At 32.9% G+C, this 10,778-nt stretch overlaps 2 protein-coding genes across 5 annotated transcripts; one reads left to right on the forward strand and one right to left on the reverse strand.

The window, feature by feature from the left end:
* The first annotated feature begins 709 nt into the window (after positions 1-709).
* On the forward strand, positions 710-5,385 carry LOC145014482 (protein SPA1-RELATED 4-like). 3 transcript variants are annotated; one of them, XM_078972857.1, is made up of 8 exons: positions 717-916; positions 993-1,735; positions 1,822-1,979; positions 2,220-3,075; positions 3,287-3,433; positions 3,954-4,265; positions 4,684-4,743; positions 4,983-5,385. In XM_078972857.1, the coding sequence occupies exons 2-8, from the start codon at positions 1,136-1,138 to the stop codon at positions 5,169-5,171; spliced, it is 2,322 nt and encodes a 773-aa protein (XP_078828983.1). In that variant the 5' UTR covers positions 717-916; positions 993-1,135; the 3' UTR covers positions 5,172-5,385. The 3 variants fall into 3 exon arrangements, with proteins under 3 accessions (XP_078828984.1, XP_078828983.1, XP_078828982.1); XM_078972856.1 differs by having other exon boundaries at positions 1,018-1,735; XM_078972858.1 differs by lacking the exons at positions 4,684-4,743; positions 4,983-5,385 and having other exon boundaries at positions 710-916; positions 1,018-1,735; positions 3,287-3,479; positions 3,954-4,124.
* Positions 5,386-5,958: 573 nt separating this feature from the next.
* On the reverse strand, positions 5,959-8,992 carry LOC145015393 (beta-glucuronosyltransferase GlcAT14A-like). Of its 2 annotated transcripts, none has more exons than XM_078973857.1 (5): positions 8,773-8,992; positions 7,718-8,397; positions 7,560-7,635; positions 7,365-7,480; positions 5,959-6,522 (listed from the first exon to the last, which is right to left on the reverse strand). In XM_078973857.1, the coding sequence occupies exons 2-5, from the start codon at positions 8,310-8,312 to the stop codon at positions 6,026-6,028; spliced, it is 1,284 nt and encodes a 427-aa protein (XP_078829983.1). In that variant the 5' UTR covers positions 8,313-8,397; positions 8,773-8,992; the 3' UTR covers positions 5,959-6,025. The 2 variants fall into 2 exon arrangements, with proteins under 2 accessions (XP_078829983.1, XP_078829984.1); XM_078973858.1 differs by having other exon boundaries at positions 8,649-8,774.
* Positions 8,993-10,778: the final 1,786 nt, after the last annotated feature.

The following is a 10,778-nucleotide window of genomic DNA, read 5'->3' on the forward strand; positions in this document are numbered from 1 at the left end:
ACAATCAAACCCATGTGCTAAAAGATGGGCTCATGGGCATACTCGAAGGTCCCTCACAATGTACTTTTCCTATGATTTTGTAACATCAGTTGTAGTCTAAACAAGATCTTTACTCATCGAAGATTTTCTTTTCCAAGATAGAAACCGTAAAAGAGAAAGATTTCATGCATCCTCTTCAAACTCATCATCAAAACGATGATAAACTCTTTGAGTTCTCTTGCATTAATTACTTAACTTGATCTTCCACAAGTCCACTTGCAGTTCACCCAATCGAAATACAACAAAGAATGATCAAATCATCTTTATGTCTCTTTTGCTGACACCATGCTTCAGTTCAGCCGACAATAATCGTTCATGAAGGAACTTGGAACATCAAAGCCATTCGTCGGTTTCCATTGATCATGGTGATTAGTGAAGATCCCTTTCCCTTTTTCAGCATGCTTGATTGTATTGTATTTAATTAGTTCCTAATCAAGTTTTATGTAAGTTAATCACTTGTAATTGGCTTAACTAGCATCCAAATCTTTAATACGATTTTTTATTATCTGATTAAACCCCACCACCAGGATTTCTGGTCATCACACGTTAATGAAATCTTTTAAAAAATCGATTGGTGAAAAGGTTAGAGGCCATGGAAGTGCCACGTAGGTTGATGTAGAATAAGTGGGTTAGAGACGATGAGTCTTTCTAGGGTTTCATAAAGAAATAATATAATATCACCACCTTCTGTTTTTTATTCAGTTTAAGGAAAAAACAATTGGGTATTTCAGAATCTTGTTGGGGATTTTGTCTTCTATTTTCTTTTTATGGTAACAAAGGGAAGACCACTTTTATAGTTTGAAAAACGCTATTGTAATTTGTGGTTTTGTTTCCAGAAGCTAAAGAAACCTCAAGAGTCTTCCATGGTGATTTAGTGGTATCTTTCTTCTTCCTTTGTTTCACCTATTTAAAACTGATCTTAATTTTATATAGTTAAATAATTATATCCAAAGATTTTCGATATATGGATGTTTTCAGGACAAAAGGGATTTTGGGAATTGTTCTAAAGCTTAGAACTTTCTAGAAGATTGTTTATGGAGCTAAAATAAGGTTATGATCTTGGTGTGATCTTTAAAAGGTGGATGATAATGGAGTAATGAACCATTCATCTGAATTCGGTAATCAGATGTCTAATTTTGATTCTTCAGAAGCTTCAAATAGAAACCCTCACTCAATTCCTTCGGGTACGACTACGGGTCATGACTCCGGAATCATAACCGAAGAACGGAAACAGCGATTCCGGGGGAATCACAACGGTGTTAACTTAAGAGAATGGATAGACAACCGAAACCGAGTCGTTGATGCCTTTGAATGCTTACATATATTCATACAAATTGTAGAAGTTGTCAATTTGGCACATTCAAAAGGAATTGTTGTTCATAATATTCGCCCTTCTTGCTTTATCATATCTTCGTTAAACCGCGTCTCGTTTATCGAATCCGTAGCTTGCTCTGATTCCGATTCCGATGTTAAGGGATCGTGTTCCTTTTCCGCCCAAAATCCCGTAAATGTCTCGCGTACGGTTTCGGATTTGCAATCGGGTTTGGAGAATTTAGAAGAGGAACGGAATCAGCGATTCCGACCGTTCCCGATGAAACAAATGGAAAGTAATTGGTACACGAGCCCGGAAGAGGCAAGTGGTGGTCCAAGTTCTTGTGCTTCTGATGTTTATCGACTCGGGGCTCTTCTCTTTGAGGTTAGTTTGTATTTATGTTTAAGTCTAGTATTCAAGTTTTTATGGAAGTTTTTTAACTAACCCGTTGAGGGTATTTTCGTCAATAGTTGTATTGTACGTGTAGCTCGGTTGAAGAGAAGAATGCAACAATGTCTAGTTTGAGACATCGTGTCTTTCCACCTCAATTACTACTTAAATGGCCAAAAGAAGCTTTATTTTGCCTTTGGTTATTGCATCCCGAGCCAGATAGTAGGCCAAAAATAGAGTGAGTTTCCAAAACCGAAGATTTAAATGCAAGAAATAGCAATGTACTTTCATTAATTTGTTTATTACAACATTCTACTTTCATTTATTTGTAGTTTGAATTGAAACTATAATGCTATAATAGAAAGAAATGAAAGTAGAATGCTATGATAGAGAAATAAATGAAAGGAAATTGATATTTCTTTCATTTATACCTAAATTGGATGATATTGTGCTGATATTTTCTTATGTATGCGATCAGTGAAGTATTACAAAGTGAGTTTCTTAATGGACTTAAAGACAACTTAGATGAACGTGTAGCAGCAATAGAACTTAAAGAACGAATCGAAGAACAGGAGTTATTGCTAGAATTTCTTTCGATGATGCAAAAACGCAAGCAAGAAGCTGCAAATTCTATGCGAAGCACTGTTTCCGTTTTAACTTCAGATTTGCAAGAAGTTGTGAAATTGCAATCATCAATCAACATAAAACTAGAATCAAATTTGAATCATCGATCTATAAACGATGATGATCCCGCAAACCCAGAATCAAGAAAACGCACCAGAACAATAACTCACGAAGACGAGTATCAGACATCTGAAAATCGAGGAAATTTGATCTCTAAAACCCCTCGATTGATGAGAAACTTAAGGAAGCTTGAATCGGCTTACTTTTTGACTAGGCGCAGGGCGATTAAACAAGAAATTAAACCCAGTAAAATCGATTGTAAAGAATCGATTGTTTCAATTAATGATTTCTCATCAAGAGATCGGATTGTGGGTAGGCAAAATCGATGGATGAATTCGTTCTTGGATGGATTGTGCAAGTATTTATCTTTCAGTAAATTGAAAGTCAAAGCCGATTTGAAACAAGCAGATCTCTTGAGTTTTTCGAACCTTGTGTGTTCTTTGAGTTTTGATCGCGATGGAGACTTTTTTGCAACAGCTGGTGTGAATAAGAAGATTAAAGTTTTTGAATATGATTCGATCTTGAATGGGAATCGTGACATTAATTACCCTGTTGCTGAAATGGGAAGTAACTCGAAGCTTAGCAGTATATGTTGGAATCGATATATTAAAGGGCAAATTGCTTCCAGTAATTTCGAAGGTGTAGTACAGGTACCTTACATTTTCAATTTTTTTTTTTTTTTTTTAAACTTAGCAAATATACCATTGTACTTTTTTTTCTTTATTAGAGCATTATATTATGAAACATTTAAAAATTACTTTGTATTTGAATGACATTGCAATAATTCGATAGATTTTTCAAAGTACAATAAATAACTAAATGAAAATATATTGTTGTAATTGCTAATTTGGAACATTTTAGGTATGGGATGTTACACGAAATCAAGTATTTACAGAAATGAGAGAGCATGAGAGCCGTGCATGGTCTGTGGACTTCTCCTCAGCGGATCCCACCCTGCTAGCAAGTGGAAGTGATGACGGTTCAATTAAGCTCTGGAATATCAATCAGGCAATTCTATACTTGCACTTGGTGGATGTCCGCTTTCAAACTAAACGTACTACAATTATCAAATTATCAATGCAAACCACATTTTTATACAGGATTGGACAAACTTTCTAGGGCTATTTTCAATAACGAGAACTAGAAGGGTATTCATGTCTTTTATGCACAACGAGACTCTATCCCACAATATAAGTTTTTTCGTTTTGAAAAGGCAATGAAAAAACTTTTTTTCTATTTGAAAAAGCTTCCTCCCTATTATGAGAGCTTTTCCACTCATAGATTTTCAATCTTGTAAATTTATAAGTTGATGAAATAGCTCTATAGTTTTGGAGTTTTCTTGTGCTCTTTTTGATTAATGAGTTGGCGCTTACATATCACGAAAAAGCTATCTTATGGCGGATGCTCCCATGCATGCCAAAACCTATTTGTTATGTCATATCATATCATGAATAACATATGGGGTAATATCTAGATTAAGATCTAGATGATGCATTTATACTAAGTTTTTTTTTTCTTACATGTGTAGGGAGTAAGTGTTGGGACCATTAATACAAAAGCAAATGTTTGTTGTGTTCAATTCCCCCCGGATTCTGGGAACTCACTAGCATTTGGATCAGCGGATCATAGAATGTATTACTATGATCTTAGGAATACAAGTAGACCACTTTGCACGTTTATTGGACACGATAAAACTGTTAGTTATGTTAAGTTTATAGACTCGGGAACTCTTATATCATCATCAACCGATAACACTTTGAAGCTTTGGGATTTGTCTGAGTGTTCTTCCCATGTTGTTGACTCTCCGCTTCAATCGTTCACGGGTCATGTGAATGTAAAGGTTGGTTTTTTTTTTTTTTTTTATTTTTTTTTTTTTATTGTTCTTACCAATGAAACTCTTTTTATAGTAGAGGGGTCTTAATGAAACATTTTTATAGGGCCTGAAAGGAACTTCTTGTGTTCACCAATGAAACTTTTTTATAGTTGAGGGGTCTAAATAAAACTTTTTCATAGTTAAAGGGATCTGAATTGAACTTCTTATTAGCATGTAGTAAAGAATATGAAACTTTTTTTAGTTGAGGGTCAGATTGAACTTTCCTACAGTAGTGGGGAGTGAATTTTGGTTTTTGAGGCCCCTCAACTATTAAAAAGTTTCATTTAGGCCCCTCAACTAATATAAAGTTCAAGAGTCAATTTTTTACCACCAAACATATACTAAATCAAGGGTATTTTCGTCAATTTTGGTTTTTTCTCTCCAGAACTTTGTCGGTTTATCTGTATCCGAGGGTTACATCGCAACCGGTTCAGAAACAAACGAGGTACTTTCCAAGATTTAGTTTTTCTTAAAAAAATAGAATAAATAAATAAACTAATCATACTCTTATTTCCAACCATTTGTCCACCACGTGACTTGAAAACATACCTAATACTACTAGGCCAGAGACCCGTTGGTTCAAAGTTTTAATTAATACCCTAAATACCCTTTTTGGATTTGGCCCTATTTGTCTTTAAAATTTTCTTAGATTGAATGTTGATATTCTTCTAAAACATGTGATAGGTTTTCATCTACCACAAAGCTTTCCCTATGCATGCATTTTCATACAAATTTAACACCATAGATCCAATTTCTGGTGATGAAGTGGATGACAATGAACAATTTGTGTCATCTGTTTGTTGGCGAAATCAATCTTCGGTTTTGGTTGCTGCAAACTCCATGGGAGATATCAAGCTCTTAGAGATGATTTAGTTTTACATGTAGAATTGTATATATAGACAAAAATTCGTGATAATTTTTGCTATTTTAGAGGATGATTATGGTAGATAAGAATTAGTATTTCGTTGGATTTAAATTTTAAATTTATAAGTAGTTAAGTATTCCATTTGTAAATTTATAATGCTTAATATTGTATAAATCGTAAAATTCGTAGATATTATAAATTGTCTTTAAGGCCATTTCCAAACCCTATCGTCATTTTCTCTATACAAAAATTGAAACAAATAATGATTCGTCAAATCCCAACAACTTTAAACATAATTTTCAAAGTACTTTTTATAATAACCTATTTAGATTTTCTAAAATACCAAGTAATTCGTATATAAATAAATCAAATTAAATATCATCAAAACAAACATTTTATTAAAGATTTAAAAAAACTTATAAGCAAGCATCATTAAAAAAAATATTTAAAATTATAAATATATTTCCAACAATTATTACATTTCACATTCAACTATACAACTAAAGTAATTAAATATATAAAAGCTCACTTAAAACAATTACATAAACTAAATTAATAATGTCTACTAGATCTATAAAACTCAACATTCACTACACACAATAAAACACAATTGTTGTCGAAGCATATTGATACCATGACACAAATGTAACAAAAAGTGATCACGAGTCGATGTTGGGGGTGCTGATCGTGTGTGTGTGTGTGTGTGTGTGTGTGTATATATATATATATATATATATATATATATATATATATATATATATTCGCAAATGACCAACACCCAAAAATGCTATAACATACAATCAAAACTATGTCAATTGACTCATCAAAATATTCTATCTCAAAAAATCAAAAATATATAAACCTATCGACATTGATTTCCATTTTTAGCTGATTTAATCAACTTGTTTATAAGCCTCTTAAGCCGTTTAGCCCCGGGTCCGGGCTTGACCCGTGTGACTTTCCCAACTTTAGAACAATTCGGTTCACCTTTGCACCATCCACCCGGAGTAAAGCTCCCATTGGTTCTATTTAACAACTCATTATCAATTGTATCAAGAACAAGGGTATCTTGGTCAAATTTACGTGCAAATGCGGCCCCACTATTGAGCATATTAGACGTATCATTCGTATTAAGGACATGTGGATGTTGTTTTGGAGGGTTGTCCCATGATATGAAGTGCATATCATGGTTAATGACTGTGGGAATGAATTCGGGTACATTGCATATTACGGTTTGGAAGTAGCCTTCGGGTGAGGAGACAAAGTTTGTGTAGTACATGAGCATTGTTCTTGGAAGATTGTCCCATCCCCATATGCAATATTCTACAAATGGACGCGATAAAACCATCCATGCGGATCCTACAAAAAAATAAAATAAATAAAATAACAGTTGATTTTAAAGATAAAGTGGTTAATCGATTCCATTCCATCTGACAAAAAAAAAATCTTTTTTCTTTCCAGTGGAATGAATCATCCTATTCGAGAACGAATAGAATAGTCATTCCATTCAAATGAAAAAAGTTGTTTGTTTTGGCTGGTTGAATGGAACGAACGACTAATTTTCATTCCTTAGGGGTGTTTTATTTTTCATACAAAATTGTAATATTACCCATTTCCACAAAGATTTAATTATCCGAATAAAATTTAGTTATCATCGTACAATAAACGAGATGACAACGGGCAACAAACATACATAATTAACACGACCTAAACCCAAATAAGATAAACAAGGTTAGGTTTAATAGGGTCTAAAATTGAAATCCGTTAACTTGAATAACCCGATGAAGGTCATGGCATATTGGCATTATAAGCTTTACCGTTTGTACAGTACAACCCTTTTAAGCTATACCCTACTTCATGTATGTTGTAGGTTAAAATTCCGGAATCCTCTACTTTATTCTTTGCTAAATACGTTTATGGGAAATAAAAGCATGTTGCGTAAATAGATTTTGAGAAAATAACGACACTTCGAGCTTTAAAAGGAAAAATCAAACGATCAGAAAATTTTGTGTGATACCTATTAGATTAGCGAATTCATTGTGAATCCATAGTTTTGACTTTCGAATTTCCATAAATATATTAGCCAACAAATTACAGTATTTTGGACACAAAAATCGAAATACAATGGTTTTCAACTATTCATTCAAATTTCCATAAAGAATGATAGTATTCATTTGCTTAATGATTGAAACAAAACTAACCTGTAAACAATTTAAAAGCAGTTGGTAGAGGCCTATTTGGTTGCACCCAAAAAATATCAGACTTCTTATTCTCATATAATCCAGGATCAATCATCAATGGCATCGCTCTTTGATCCCTGCATATAAAAATATAAAATTCAATTTCTAAATAATTTCACATTTAAATTTCGTGTCTTCAAGTCCCAAAAAGCTTACTCCTTCCACCCCAACTGACCAGTATGCTCAACAAAATTCCAGTCTCGTTTTATACCACGAAACACAGAAAGAAGATCTGCATACAAATTCAAGAATCAAAATCTCATTTTCAGATAAAAATGGAAGCTTTTTTTTTTCGTTGATTACTATTAACTAACCATCTTGAGTGACTAGAGGATAATCGGATGCACTGAGGTTTATAAACCAATCCCAATCTTGATTCCTTTTAAGAAGAATCGCACATGCGTGAAGAGTATTCGACACCATTGTTGGACCTCTATAAGTTACCATATTCGCTTTTTTGATCACATAAACATTCCCAATTTCAGCAAACATGGGATCTTTTTCAACTCGTGACGCGAGCTCGATTCTCTCGTTGGGTTCCGATTCGAGATCAAGATGAAGAACGTAATGATTCCATGGATGATATAAAGCTCTAAGTGTTCTCCATAGTTTATTCAAATCCCCTTTTGATCCAGAAATTAAATAAGCAAATCGAGGCGTGGAAGGAAGAGAAGATGATACAGGAGGCGATTTGAATTTATCTTCGGCGAAATGTGGAGTTGTTGATTGATTTGGGGAAATACGAGAGTTGAATATTGGGAAATATGAATTCAATTTGTACAATGGTGGAAGAAGACCCATGTTGAAACAGGTCGCTAATAGGAATAAGGATACAATCGATGTTATTGCGAGAGGGAATGCCCATCGTTTTTCTGTATGAAATGACTTGATTTCTTTTAATCGTAGCATGATCTGTCGATTTATTTGTTGGATCTTGATCGAAAAATTCAAGAGCCTGTAAGTTTCAGAAGATCTTCAGACATTGATTGTGACACTGTTGAACAAAAAAAAGAGGAAAATTAGTTTTTTCATTGTTCGTTTTTCCATGCGTAAATTCGATTGAAATCGAATCAAACCAGATCACAGATCGAAAACAGAATCAAATTACATCAAATCAAATCACACACCCATATGAACAAAATGTCAATATTCACAGAGCTAATTCAGAATCTTCAAACGAGATTACATTTTCGACAAGAACAAATCGCATCTAAAAATCCAGAGAATTAGGAAAAGGAGACATACCCAGAAACATACGCATCGAATTTCAACGCATACAGATTGAATCACAACAAAACAACAAAAATGATCGCATACCCATTACAAACGAATCAAAATCGAATCAAAATAATTTCATGAAATTGATCACCTTGTTTGAATCTGACTCTGAGCATCCACGTTGAATGGAATAATAGGGAAAAGTTATAGCAGTGAAGAAAGAATTGGTGGGAGACCGAAGAACAAAACAAAGTGGTCGTCGATTTGATTCGTATTATTTTTTTATTTTCGTTGAATCTTCATGTTACTGTTTTGTTGGGAAGATAACAGATTAGTGTTATGGTTAAATGCTGCTAAAATCGACACGACATCATAAAATTAGACGGCTGTTTTGTTGCAAGAACAAGTATTTATTATTTATTATTTAATATTTAATTACTAAAAACTAAAAAGTAATTGTTATAAAATTCATTTTATTTGAATCAAGATCTATAGCCTTAATTGAAAATTGGAAATAATTATCAATTTGATTAAGTATACGATTTGACTTATAGTGTAATTATTTATGGAGTGGGGCCATATAAAGAGTGACATGTGTCCTGCCGTGGAGACTCTAGCATGTTAAAACGGAAAAAATATGTTTAGGATTTTTTCATGGAGACCATTTCAAAAAAACGCGATGACTATGAGATTAAAGTGTCCATTACTCCATTATACCAAAAATACATGGGCATGCATCTAGATAAGTATGATGTAACATAGAGCAATCAAAAATAGCTATAGAATGGTTGGAAATTTTATCGTTGGTTATAATTATTGTAGGAAGAAAAATATTTAATAACTAAATTTTTAATTAGTTTTACAGTGTGCAAAAATTAGAGAGACCGAAGTGTAATTTTTCACTTCGTGTTCAATTTATGGTAAAATTGTCATCTCACATCACTTTGGTGTGGTTAAAAAAGAATATACCACATCTTTATTTTTTGTTGCCAGTAACTATAATTTTATTTTAGGGTAGGTTAAATAATAAATAATAATGATTGGTAAAACTTTTCAAATGATAATAAAATGTAACTATATATGCTTTCTTAACTAAATTGTTTATTTAAGTTACATACGATGTTGTCTTCCATCACTAAAATAATCTAAAATGAACATACACAACAATGTATTTTTTTCTACTAATTTCATTATTTCAAGTTTTAAATGGAATAGACCATATCACAACTCTAATTCCTTTTATTTAACAACAATATATATTATACATACTGTATATATGTAACTTTAATTTTTTATCGGTAGGCCAAAGCTCACTCTTGCCCTATATTGGCTATGCCCCTGTTGGTTGCTATCACGAAGAAGCTTAAGAGTTAAGACCCATGATTGATTGCAATTATGGGAGGTCACCGATGTGTTTTTACAAATCTAATAGACTCACATAGCCACCTATTTTTAGATGTAATTTCCCATTAAACCAAACGGAGTGGGGAGTGCTAGCTGCTCACATTGGACACGCCTTCGTTGCCTACACCGCCCTCGACACGCGCCAATGGGGCTCGCCTTCGTACTCTCGCAGGTGGAGGAGCGTAAAGAGACAGATGGATGTTTGCAGTTTTATGACCGAATTTAATATCAATTGAAGACTATTTAACCAATTTAAAAAAAAAAAAAAAAGATTCTCTTATTATATATATATATATATATATATATATATATATATATATATATATATATATATATATATATATATATATAAATAAAAAAATAAAACTAATATTTGTTTAAAAAAACAAATCAATTTTTTTTAAACCACTATAAATACATTTTCAATCTTTCTCGATTTTAAACAAACTCTCAATTCTTTCCCTAATATCTCTATTTTCAAATTTCATCATGTCTTTCTCAAAACAAACAACCACCCCAATAAGGAAGAAAAATTCTTCAAAATCCGACAACTCGCATTCACTAAACCCTACATTACCAAATCTTTTCAGTAAACCGTGCATCACCAATACCTTATAAACCTTTGTATGATCAATCACTTTACTCTCCAGCAAATTACCATTTTGTTGGCATGGCTCCAAATATGTTTCAATATTCTCAATACATACCAATTCCACAACAAAACATTTTCCAAACCCTAAATAGTTTTCAACA

Source organism: Lactuca saligna, chromosome 9 (genome assembly GCF_052625555.1).
Source record: "Lactuca saligna cultivar CGN05327 chromosome 9, ASM5262555v1, whole genome shotgun sequence".
Taxonomy (NCBI): Eukaryota; Viridiplantae; Streptophyta; class Magnoliopsida; order Asterales; family Asteraceae; genus Lactuca; species Lactuca saligna.